The sequence below is a fragment of the Parus major genome, chromosome 6 (genome assembly GCF_001522545.3).
Source record: "Parus major isolate Abel chromosome 6, Parus_major1.1, whole genome shotgun sequence".
Taxonomy (NCBI): Eukaryota; Metazoa; Chordata; class Aves; order Passeriformes; family Paridae; genus Parus; species Parus major.
In genome coordinates, this window is record NC_031775.1 from 14,885,421 (window position 1) to 14,899,148 (window position 13,728).

Genomic DNA, 13,728 nt, shown 5'->3' on the forward strand with positions numbered 1-13,728 from the left:
GCACCTGCGGGCCTCCGCCGGCGGCCCCGGGAGTGCGCCGGGGCGGGGCTCGGCCACCCGCAAGCTGCCCCCGCTACAACTGCGCTGTGGCCCGGCGCCCGCCACCCCGCTCGCTGGTGCACGCTGAGCAGGCTGCCCCCTGACACCGGCTGCCGTGTCATTTTCGCTTCGGCGTACCCTGGCGCACACTCATGCGGCTCAGGTAGCTGTGTCTCCGAGGCCTCGGTGCGTGTGTTCACAGGTACGCCTTGCACCTCACACAAAGTTACTTATTCATGGGTCGGAACGTTCAAATTTTTGTCTACATTGTCACGTGTCATTCAACAGCTCAGAGGGACTAGGGTGACCTTGAACGTGTTTGACCTCATGCTTTTTTAGTATCTTGGCTTTCCATGCACAGCACTGATAATCTTGTGACTGTGATTTATTCTCTGACCGCTGAGATATCCAAGTGTAAAGACGCATTTTCTGAATGGAATATATCAAATATCAAGCGGACATAAAATAAAACTGGGTGAACGATGCTGTGGTGTCATGTGTATACTAGAAAAGAAACACTAATTAAATTTTGCTCTGCACTTGAAGGTCATTTCTTTATACAAACTGCCAGTCACTATATGCATGGTTATCCTTAAAGTAAAAACAAGTCTCACAATGGCTCCTTCTTACACCTAGAGATGGGGCAGGACATGGGGCTTCCACAGTAGAACACGTACGAAGAACGAAGAACTATTTTAACAGCCTCCAGAAGGGGATACTGCATTAAGAAATTGCTTCATGAGCGGTAATGTGGCATTCTCTCCACTTCTTGGCCCAGACCAGAACATTGTGTTTAGGTAGCTGGGAGCAAACAAAAGAAAAACATGCACACCAAGTTGGGAAAATGAAGAAAGAGTGTTTGAGAACAAAGTAAAATTTTCTTCCTCAAAGCCTGCAAGTAATATTCTGAAGATTATTTAAATATTTGAAGTGTTCTTAATATTCTTACGCATAAGCACTTGAACTTGCCAGTCCAAAAGCAACTGTCCTGAAGAGGGTAAGAAGGAAGTCAGGCTACAAACACTTACTGCTACATGGGGGCTTAGTGCTTCCAAAACTGTGAAATTCCTTGAGAAGTCCCTAATTTACCAGATTATGTTTAAACTACAAAAGCCTGCTGCCTGGACTGGCACAGACTTTCATGTCATTTGGTGGCAGATCTGGGCAGCTGGCTGGGTACATTTCATGAAATTGTCAAGTCCAGCCCCTTAGGGCATGAAGAATCCTTGCTGCTACTGTCCCCAGCTGGTAACAGTTGTCCCTTCTCATCCACCACAGAAAATGACTGCACATACAGCCAGCCCCACCTGGAACAGGAGATCAAACCTGTTTTTCTCCGCATTTGCTGGGAGCAGACACAAGAGCAATTACTGTATCTCAGATGAAAGGTGGCAACTTTTTACTTTACTCCAACAAAAGCAAGAGCACCTTTAATTGCACACTTAAATTTCCTTGTGTAGCAGAATAATCCTTCCACTGACACACTGGAATACTGCACTCAAATACTGTGTCCAATTTTAGGCTTCTAAAAAGCTTTTGGAATAACTAACAGAATGAAATTAAAACATCAAGTTTTAGTCTATGAAATGAAAGATTTGAAAGGGTATACAATCTGGAACAGGTAGCAGCAAAGGAAATAATCACAGTTGTTCAGAAACAAGAAAGTGGCAATTGCAGGAAGAGAAATTTACACTGGAGACAGACATTTCCTAGCATGAAGTTAAACAAAGTTTAGACAGAACTCGAAGACCTGACTGTTCATTGCTGGCGAGTTTTTACAAGAAACTAAGCATTTGTGGATGAACAGTTTAAGTAGAACCAATCCAGACTTGAAGCAAGGAAAAGGCATCTTTGTTAAGTTCCTTCCAATCCTTTATTTCTAATTAAGTATTTCCCTAATATTTTTCTGTTAATTTTGCACAATTATGCCACAGATAGAAGTGGACTGGAGCATATAAAATCTGTCACTGAAGTCGTGGGATGTATTACAAATTAAGTTTCTAACACCTTGGTGCAACTAAAGCAATTTTTTCCTCTTCCTTTTACCCTAGATTTCTAAGCAAATCCTGTTTACCAGTTCAGTTTTCAGTTAAACTTGTAAGACAATCTAAATAGAATCTACGTGCAATATTGACAAACTAAGTCAAGGATGATTTCAGTTCTTTCAAAATTAATGTTTACTCTGTATTTCTGTCTTTCTTCCTCAACGGAAGCAGGTGGAAGCTCCTAGTTTATATTTTAAAATATTTTCTAAATATCTCACTGTAAACCAGCAATCTGGTGGGAAAAGGACTACAATCTGTGAAAACTATGATGAACAAATTAAACTATGCTGAACAATCCAGGACACAAATGACCTCAGATCGCTCAACAAGTCTGCTATACTGACCCACTTATTACATACATACTACACATATTACATTTGCACAGCAAATACTTCATGGATTATTCCATACCTGCCTGTGCCTCAGACACTCAGCTTTCTCTCACCTCTTACTTGTTTATAAACACAGAGGGCAAAGTCTGTAATTCTTTAACTCTGTCAGTTTCAGCAAATACTGACTCCCTTGCAGTTAGGATACCTTGCCATGGTTCAAAAGTGCTGTGCTCCAGGTGTTACAGTCCAAAACCAATGGAACTGGAAAAACAAACAAACAAACAAACAAAATACACCACCCTTTCAGGTATATTATCATCCTGGCTTGAAATTTTTTAGGAACTTCTGAGGGTTGTGTTTCCCTCTTTCGTTCCATGGGACTCCTATATCCGTGGTCTAAGGCTAAGCTAAAGTAAGTATCAAACAGGTGCAGTCCACATGTAAATCTGTTATCCAAAACCAACAAAAGTCTTACAGAGCACCAGTGGTGTAATTCTAATTCAAAGCCAACCAGCTATAAAGGTTTGGTCATATTTTGGAGAGAAGTGGTAACAAGACACATGCACATCTCAAACTACACAGACTGTTTTACACAATGCAAAGAATGTAAGGAAAGAGACTTCTCCTATAGCTGCCTGAGTATTTATATTCAAGCAGATGCTGGCTCTCTGCCATTTCTGTTTATACTTCTATTCAAATTATTTCCATGTTTATCCTGTTTCTATACTGCAGGCCAGTTATACTAGTTCTTACTCAATTTTTCCTCTTTGAAATAAAGCAAGTGCAGTAAAGCAGAATAAATTAGCTATTTAGAACATTCATCAAAAAACAAAAAATACTGTTGATTTGTTTTAGGTACATTCACATATTGCACATATCAAATAGAAAGTGCCAGGTCTAAGAGTCTGATATTTCTTCTCAGTTTATCTTCAGAACTGGGAAAAAAACCATCCTGTTTTGGTGTATGCAGGACCTTTGGTAGACACATGTTTTTTTCAAGTTCTTTATCTCAAAAACTGCAGGGCTAGAAGACGAACAGTCAAACATAACCATATACTGACAAGTGATAGATGTGTAAATCAAAGAGGACAAAACAGCTCTAAAACTGTGCAAAATTCTTATCTGGAAAGTGCAATGTCAGAGTATTTTAAAATGGATGTAAAGACCTCTGGAATTATTGGTGTGACTCAGGAAAGCTAGTAAGGAAGTCTTACTAGCACAACAGCTAGCTCACATGAGAATTCTGCTTCCCCCAAACACTACTGCATCTGAGAGAGGAAACTGATTGCAGATGACAGAGGAAATTAATGGCATAAATTTAGTCATATGCCTAAATCTTTGTCAGATTGAGGCCAAGAAAGATTATATTGAGACTAGGAGTTCCTTCCCTTTTCACCCACCTATTAGTACAGGCTTCTTTAAATTATGCCTTCTGTGGCACTTGAAGAAAACCTGTTGATGTTATGAAGAAAAGCCCTGCACAAAGGGGAAGCTCATCCCCCCCTCACTTTCATCCAGGGAGAGAAACACAGAGAAAGACACTCTGTCTAAGCAGGAACGTTGCTTTGGCAGTTTGAACAGCCATGAGGAGGAATGTTCTTTCTCTTTGTTGATGACAAATAGGGCATAGATAGATCTCCTGGCCCAAGCACCAAGCTCAGTGGCCAGGCAAGGCAGCATGAATGCTACCTGGAATGCTGTCTGGACTAGGACAAAGAATTATTTGGGGTGGAAAGGTTCTTAAATACCATTTAGTTTCAGCCCCTCTGCCACGTAGAAGGATGCCACCTGCCAGATCAGGTTGCTCAGTGCCCCATCCAATCTGGCCTTGAACACTCCCAGGAATGGACCCACAACTTGTCTGCACAACCTTTTCCAGTGCCCCACTATCCTCTGAGTAGAGAATTTCTTCCTAACAATATCTATCGTAAGTCTCTGCTCCCTCTTGTCCAATCACTATCTGCCTGTGTAACAGATTTGACTTACACATCTAATAACAGCAGCCAAGACTAGGGAATAAGAGTCAGAAGGGTACATAGGTGTAGGCTGGTCTTACCATCTTGCCCATCCCTGTGGCCAGACTTTGCAGCAGTCCAAGTGGCTTCTACAGTTCTCCTCTGGCAGTTCTGAGATGAGATTAGGGATTGTGGTTGCTGTCTTTCATCCCAACTGAAAGAAAGCATGCAGCAGTCAAAAAGCAGTGATAACCTTTTCTCTCTAAAGTCTTCCCTGCCAATACCTCTGTTTTGGTGTCCAACTAGACAATTATAACATAGTTTACACTTGCTCTCTCCAACTTTTAACTGATCCCTGGCAGTTAAAGAGCTGTTGGTGCTCTTATTTTACAGGAAACAAAAAATTTAAGTGCCTTAGTTCAGACATTTCAAATAAAACTGCCCAAATTAGTAGCGTTTAGGGTCCTTGATTATTTCTTATGATTACCAGACAGTGAAGATAAAGCAGCTGTTGGAGGCAAATTATCTTTTTTTTCCAGATCATAGTTTCTATTCTGCAGAGAACTTTTTTAAAAAGAAAAGAAACATGTAATGGATTAAAACTCTTAGGTACGTAAAAAAGCTAGAAAACTCATTTCCAATACACTCTCCTTTGCCCCATAAAGTCTACCTTGTACCCAAGTATTTGGCTCAGTGTACTGTTGCTTATCTCTAACTATCAAACTTAAATATACAAAATGTGACTGGAAAACATGCAAGTTCACAACCCAATGATTGAGAAATAATGTTCATCATCATATCATCATAAATTATTGCAACAAGTGGCAGAGCACTTAGCAGAGAAAACAATGGCCTTTGCTCCTGACTGCTCCCCCACAGACAATTATCCCCATGTATGTATACATACTGGTTTTGCTCAGCTGAATGTCTTTCACTTTCTTTTCAACTCAGCATTTTCATATGGTCCTTCACAATGCAATCAGGAGGTAAGTGATAGTTTCAAAACAAGCAGTTTGGAAGAATGAATGGCTGCCAAATACAAAGGACTATCTTTCTGAATATTCCTTATTCAGCACTGCCACCTCTAAAGAAGAGAAACTGGTTCTCCTATCAACAGTCAGCTGCTCAAGAGACTTTTTACTTGCAACTGGTCTGCACTCCCAGAGCTTAAATGCTGACATGAAATTTCCATGGATATTAATGATAATGAATCAGGTAGCAACAGGGAACCTGAGCTCCTATGCCTCAGGAATGCCTTCCTATGTTTGGAAGAGATAAAAAAGGCATCTCTTTAAACTATTCTAGACATACCTCCAATGCAGACAAAACTGGCTTACTCCTCTAACTCAGGAGGGAACACACAGTGCCCATCAGAGCCTAGAAAGGACACAGAGGTTTAATTTTCCTTCTTTTCAACTAGCCCAGAGATGAGAATTAGTGTAAAATGGAAACACACCACACTTTTAGTACTTTTCCAGCAAGGAAGGCTATGTCTGAATGAATATTTAAGCACAGGGTTGAAGTCCAAACACCACAACTCACCTGAAGCTAAAAATTTAGTAGAGTATGTACTTTCAGACAGATAAACCAAAGACCTGTTTAGGCTAAAAAACATTTAGAATGTCCTTGTGAGCTTAAGTTGAAACCACAGACAATAACACACAAATGCTAATATTTTTTAAAATACCTTTTTAATCTATGTTTGCAAAGAATGAGAGTCTTATGTAGGATGGAGCTATGCTGCAAAAGACAAATTTGTCCTTATATGCTCCAACTACCTGGTAAAAAAGAAGGGAAATAACCTTATGGTAGCATAGGGTGGGTTTGCCCTAGCTGTATCTTCTGAATATTTCTGGAACTAATGACTTTACATTAAAGTAAGTATGTTCTGTGCTGTGCATTTCACTATGTTCAAGAGGCCAATTTAGAGCTTTCAGGCTTTCACAAGGACAATACAAACTATGTATACACTAAAAAAAGATATCAGAACTGTAATTATAGACTCCTGTATTTTCATTAGAGACATTGTGAAAAAAAACCCTAGCATTGAAAGCAACTTTCAGCGTCTCTCCTGCACAGGAGGTGATTTGTATTTCACTGCAGGGATCCTAAATGTCACCAAAATATTTGTTTTCTTGTAATAAAACATATCTAATACAAACACACACTTGGTCTAATGGGAATTTAAGACTCAAAGATACCATAGGGGTGATCAAAACAAGTTATTTGGATCAATTATTAACATGGAAGTATCTAAGAAACATATGCCAAGTACCATGCAGCACAAAAGATTTTGCATCTTGTAACATATGTTGTAACACCCTGGGACATCACTTTAACAGTCACATATAAAGCTCTGTTTATACACATTTATTGTTCTTTTCAACCCTTGATCTCATGAACACTGCTGACCAAACTCATTGTATTTATCCTTAACTTTGATATGGATGTCAGATAAAGAAGCTACTATTTAATTTGATGCCAGTGGTCTCACACATGGAATGAAAAAACAAAAGCATTGTGTATCTCCTGTAAAATAGAAGACAAAGATACTTTTTTTTTCAGTTTACAAAACCTTTATATATCTGCTAAAAACAGAACTGATACAGCAAAGACATCTATCCCTCATCCTTTTTTCCTGACTGCTCTAAAAGTAGTAAGCACCAACTGACTTGCTTTTTCTTCATTTATAACATTTAATTGATGTACCAGAGGAGACATGTATCTTATCTTCATTCCATTTCCTCTTAGGGGGAACCAAACCAAAATACAGAACCAAAAAAAAAAAAAACCAAAAACCCAAAACACACACACACACAAAAAAAGGAAAATAAAAGGTTGAGAACAAGCAGAACAAGCACACAGGTCAGAAAGGAAGGTACACATAGCACATTAGATAAAGGTGTAAGATAAATACTGATGCAGTGGTTATGAGGCATCAGTGGTCATGGACTGCACATAACATAATGCCCACAAATAGGACATTAGTCTTCATTCATAGGTACAACTGCAATCTGATACAAACTGAAATCTATACATGTGGCCTAAAATCCTAAACAAAAAAAAAAGTTGTCTGATTTATGACGTCCTTATCATCAGCAGTTTTCAGACCTTAGACACTCCCAGAATATATAAAGACATACATAGACAAAGTCATTTTTAGAGCAGACTCATTCCCATATTTTGAAACAAATGCAAAGAGCAGCAGTGATGGGCTTATCATGACTATTTTCATAGGAACGGCAAAGACAAACAATTAATGAAATTAAGGAAAAAACCCTTATCTTTTCTGCAGAGAGAAATCAGGCTGGAACCCTAATTTCAGTGAACTAGAATGTCTGTGATTAAAACAAAAATCCCAAAAGTCACCGTCCCGAATCACCAACCAAGTTTAAATTTGATTATAAGCAGATTGACTTCAGTCACAGCATAGGCTGACAAAAGTAAAAAAGTAAGAAGACAAAACATAGTTCCAAATTTAAATAATTTTCAAGTACATAGTGCTCTGTGCACACAGATTTTCAAAGCCTTTACAAACTGGGAATAACTGCTCTTCTCACATTCCATTTAAAGAAAAAAGCACCAATGCTAAAATAAAAAATAGCAAGATAGCTGAGAAAGGACTTGCAGACAGGACTCACTTCCAAAATAAAAGCTGTATTTGGATCATTTTGGCCCAAAACAGAAATTAAAATGTCCATGCCCCTCAACTGAAAAACTTAGTAGCAGAACTCTAGAATCATTCTCAGTTTTTGAACTCATTTGCCTAGGTAGGCTCAGTGCTGAAATGGAAATCTGAAAGACTTCTTTTTGAAAAACATCAGAATATCTTTAAAAAAAAATCTTAATTTTTTTTTAAAAAATAAATTAGGAAACATCTTCAGTTCCCCAGAAGCTGTATTCTCAGGACAACTGGCTATTAATATAGCAGTGCTTTAGGCAGGCTGATTAACAGTCAGACTTACATTTCATCAGGCAGAGAACACGATGTCTTCCATTTGGTATGGCAGTGCCCTGGAAATACTCCTCCTTCATGCTGCTTATTGGAAACAGGATCCATTTAAGTTTAAATACCAAACAAACGAACCCCTTTGCTTGCAGTTTCAGCAAATTAACTCATCAGTATTAGCTTTCTTTGTTGGAATTCCTTGAGCATATTTGAAACACACATTTTCACTTCACTGACATTTCTTGTTCTGCTTGAAAACTGAATGAAAAGCCTGCCTATTTATCTTTGCCTGTACATCCACCCAAGTTATGTCATCTGGCCATTACCAGTGTGATCAAAGTTCCAGGCACACAGGTAATTGACCTCAAAGCATGGTGTTTGAAGTCCTTGTTTGACATGATTTGTGTTATTCTCTGCGTCAATAATTATTTCATCTGTTGTCCGCTATACTTACAATCAAACAAAAGAAAGAGAATACAAACTACTATTCAATGCAGCTTGCTTAGGACATTCTCCTGCCTCATTACAGGGATCATTTCAGCTATACTAATGAATAGTAAGGCTGTATAGGTATCTGCAATACTTATGAATAATATCTAATGTTACTATAAACTTAATTTCTCAATCTAAAAATCGTATTTGAGAGACATGAACGTTTCACTAAAATATGCCTTTCCTTTTCATTGCTTCAGCTGAGAATCATTCAGAACTATCGAAACAGAATTTTTTTCTATTTTCATTGCATGATGCACTCCCACCATAGAGGTAATATGTGACCTCTTTGGACTGTATGTACACCCTAATGAAACTGGGTTCCCAGGAAATAGTGACACTGAACTTCAATATGAGTTAATAATAAAGGAGGAAGAACAGAAACAAAGGGAACCGATGGGGAGATGAGCAACAGACTTGCCTATTAAGAGGCCAGAAATCCCAAGTTTATAATCTGGGTTCTCTTCCCACCATAGGCAGGCATCAGCATTAGTTGTGGTTTCATCAGATCAGACCTGCATTGTGATAGTACTTTACAGACTGCAGCCAAGGAGGAGCAGAGAGGGCATGGGAAAAAAAAAGAAACAAAAACAGAGAGAGGATTACAGCTAACACCTGGTACTATATTCATCCCAAGTAAATACAGCACGAATCTTCTCATCATCTCCAGATCAATATTCTCAACAGTACTCATTGAATGATTTATTAAGAATCTGAAGTGAAAAGTTCAATCAGAGAAATGCTCCTGTGATGAGGCTTTAACAAATCACCACTCCTGGATGGAAAGAAATACATACCAGATTAGATTTGCCTTGTCCAAATGCACTCCTGAGATTCTTGGTGGCCATGGCTGCTTTAGACACCCAGAAGCCAGCTACACTATCCTACCTCAAAAGGAAAAAAAAACCACATCAGATTAAAGGAATCTGCATGTATAATACACCCTCAACCAGCACTGTGGCATAATTTGCAGGGTATAGCCACATTTGTTATACCCAAAAAACATACCTCATGTTTAGTTGTAACAGCAATAGCCATAAAACTATAGCATCTATTTCTGAGTCACTTGTCTCGGGTAATTACTTTGCCAAGAGCATGAGTCACCAAGTCAGAAATTAGAGTATGACTCATTTTTAACTTTATACTAATATTATCCTTAAAAATAAAAAGGGTTCCTCTCTTCCCCCCCAAACTGTTAAATGTTTTGGTTCTTTTCATAATGCCAAAATGTGCTTTATATAGAATATCTGAATCAAATGTTGAAATAATTATGTCTTTTTTATAATGCCTTTCATCCAGAAGGATCTCACAGTAATTTTTAAATGTGTGTGTGTTCTTCAGTGCATCACATATACAATGAAGTGAGGCAGTATGACAGTACTTGGCAACACTATTCAAAGCACCTGACTGAAACAGCAATCAGATCCTATAATTTGTTTAAACAAGACAGGAAAATTCAGATGCGAAAAACTGAATTAGCAACAATGGAATTTCACTATTTAGCTCTCATTTTTTGCAAAACAGGGTTTATTCTGACTACTGAGGATCAGATCAGCCAGTACTTAGTAGCATTCAACCTTTCAGTTTCTTCAGATTTCAGCTGTGAGAGTTTCAATAAGGAAGCCTGACCCATTTCAAAACTTTGCTTATCCTTGGCTGCAGCATGTTGTGACAACATCAGGCAGGGCAGTATCAAATTGAGAACAAGATGTTAAACTACCTTTGGAAATACTCTCTAATTCTGCAAGTCTGGATATGCTCAAAGGCTGCAATCCAGGCAGGCACCTGCAGACTCAAGTCCTTGCTGAAGAACTGCCAAAGATGCAACTCTACAAACAGTTTAGCCAACCCAAGACTGCCTAACACAAGAGAGGCAGCCCTGCCCTCCTGTCCCACCAGCATTTCTGCCTGCTCTTCTGCTGCCCCAGCATTTGTTTGGCCACAGATCTACTGGCTGATTCAGCTAAAAATAATGGCATAAGAATGTGTCAAACAAAAAATTAGCTACTCATTAATCCATCCTTTGAGAAGAAACTGATACTTTGGGAGTTTTCATAGCCTTTCATCTGCTGGTCCACTTTGAGTGAAGAAGGCTGTGTTTCTCTTCAGGAGTGCAAGGAGCACTGTAGACCAATTGCATGGCACAAATGCAGACGTTTGTTCGGGACTATGATTTTGTTCTATGCAGGACAGATGTCTAGCATGTATTAAGCTCTCTGCCTTCTGTTTGTTTTTCCTCCAGGATGGCCAATGCTCAGCTGGTAATACAGTAAGATGTAAGCCCTGGCCATTTGCTATTGCCAAAGAATCACTATTTTTCAGTCCTTTAAAGGTATGTCACTGATGAAGAAATTTTTCTTCTGAATGTTAATTTCTTACCCTTTTATCATGCTGTAGGATAACCATGTCACCCAAAACTAGACATCAATTTTGATATCTATGCTAAGAGGCTACCAAAAAAAGCAAGGTTCCTCCAAAGGGTAATTTGGGTTACCATTACATAACTTAGCTGTACCATGTAGTTTAAGTCCACTTCAAGAACAAGAATTTAACATAGGCCTGAATCCATTCTGAGTGTTTCTCAGCACAGGTTATACAGGAAGCTCAAGTTAAAGCATCTGAAGGCCAGTGGTGTGACTTTGCCACTCCAATCACATCTTCACGTGAGCTAGAGCAGAAGTCCTGAGTGCCCAAAGCCAGGGTGACGTTCCAAGGAAAGGTATATAATGTCAGGGAATGGCACTAATTCCTGACATCAAGACAGATGGTTGACATTTGGCAAGAATAAAAGAAACTGTCTTGGATGTCAGAGCCAGCAAGATGAGTAATACTACACTACAACATAGCCTGCTTCTTGGATTTAGCCCATGTTATTTAAGCAGTAAACTTCTTCCTCTTGATCCACTTCTTTTTGAGGCATCTTATATTTCTGAGACAAAAAACTGCCCAGTTCTCTGCCTTCTGCAGAGAACTTACAGATGTTTGTACCCACACCCACCCCTTTACTGGAATTCTTTCAGCTTCTTCAGCTAAAAGCTATATATCTGATATATATTTAGAGGTATCTTGGCCAGCTTTCCTATTTCAGAATTGTATTACTCTAGATAGGTGTTGAATTCATGTTCCAATTTATTTACCTTGTTAAGTTTTTAGTAAGATGATAGAGTAACAATTGAGAATGTAACTTTTAACAGAATGACTTTGGTAAAATTTTCTGGGGCTGTTCTGAAGGTTCTGGGACCATTAGATAGCTATTTGGAGCCTGCATTTTACACAGCACTACAAAAAAACCCTTAACAATATTATTCAAAAAGTAATACTAAGGATTAAAGCTTAAATTTCTTACAGCATGAAGAATTTCCACAAGCAGCTTGGAAGAGAAATAAAATTTCTGAAATCTCAATTGCAATAAAACTCAAACATATGTTTCATTTTAGGAAAAGCCAACCCTGAGATTTTACCTTCAAATTATAGTTACTCTTGTTGGTATTTATACAGCTCAGCAGATGATTGAAAAAGAATCAATAACACATGGGGAGAAATAAACTTTTACTTATAAGATTTGGAATGCACCTCCAGCCCTTAACCTGGAGCTAGCACACTGTCTGCAAATAAAATAGTTAACATCATGTATACAAAAAAGTGGCAATATACTTGGACTCAAACCTGGAAGATAAAAAGACATTATGCAGAACTTAGACACAGCTTTAGAAATAACAAAAAGAAAACAAAAACCAAACAAACAAAGTAGGAGGCATTTCAAGGAACCAAACAAAAGTTGGTGCCGAGTTCAAATACCATTCATGAAATATAAGCAACATACATTTAAAAAAAATCTCCTGAAGTAGCCAGTGTTTCTGGACTGTATCTTCTGTACCAACAATACAATTCCATTTTTATGACAAAAGGTTATAAGAACTTGAAATCCACAGGAAAACTAAGATGCAAGATCCAGACTACGGGAAAACAGTGCCAAAGCTCATCCTGATTTACTCTAAGTATGGTATTCAATTTATTATTCTACCTGTAGAGTCATTTCTAAGAGTATATCCTGAGGTATCAGTATAATGCTGACTAGGAGAAAAGAATATTAACCAATTATTCAGAATCAACCATCAGTCTTCCTTCTTGAGGATTCTCTGTTAAGAGTTCCAATTATGTGATTACCAATAACTCAAAAATGCCTCGTTTACAAAGGGCTGTGACCCCCAACTGGTCTAGCTGGGCTAGTGCTCATTTACTGGGGCACAACACAAATGTCCCACAAACTATATTTAGCTATGGAAAAGCCATCTATGCACACTTGTTCCTAAAAATCACACAGCACACAATTTAAGAGTAGTCATCTTTTGTCATAAAAATACACAGAATTTCACAGAATAAAATTGTTGACTGTATATTTTATTAATTATGTTCTTATTTATTTTTCTATCACATATAATTATATTAACAATAGTTTTACTATTGAATACACATATCTTAAACCCCTAAAAACTAACTACACCATTCACCATATGACTATTAGCCAGACAAAACAGCTGATACATTTACAGGACAAATACCTGTGTCACAATATGGAAACAATTCTTACCACTTATAAGAAGTAGAAGGTTCTGATTTCAAAATGCAAGATCTTACCTTCAAAGCAATGATTATTTGTATTAAAGCATTGCAGAGAATAATTAAAAGTTTTTGGCTTCATTACAAGATTTAAAGGTTGGTTACAGCTGAAATCATCTCTTTAGTTCATCAGAGAATTATGCAAGAATTCAAGAGGGACAGAAGGAATTCCAGAAGTTGGGGGGAGAAACAGGAAGACACAGCAATAGTTTTTTTTACCTCAACTGCACCATCTCCAAAGACAAAGTCTTGAATTATGCAAAACGAAAGAAATACATCTCAGAAAATGTATTTCA

The 13,728-nt window shown here is 38.1% G+C and overlaps 1 protein-coding gene across 7 annotated transcripts in view; it reads right to left on the reverse strand.

Annotated features, from left to right (window-relative positions):
* PANK1 (pantothenate kinase 1) overlaps positions 1-13,728 on the reverse strand; it is a 43,990-nt gene that overhangs the window by 27,137 nt on the left and 3,125 nt on the right. For 2 of the 7 annotated variants that reach the window (XM_033515680.1, XM_015633051.3), the window contains 3 exons: positions 9,610-9,696; positions 8,337-8,407; positions 4,473-4,585 (listed from right to left, as the gene is read on the reverse strand). In XM_033515680.1, coding sequence (XP_033371571.1) covers positions 4,473-4,585; positions 8,337-8,407; positions 9,610-9,696 — 271 coding nt within the window. Of the gene's footprint in view, positions 1-177; positions 209-2,621; positions 2,678-4,472; positions 4,586-5,682; positions 5,749-8,336; positions 8,608-9,609; positions 9,701-13,728 lie in introns of those variants that run through there. The other 5 variants (XM_019007207.2, XM_015633052.3, XM_019007209.2 and 2 more) reach the window with 5 other exon arrangements.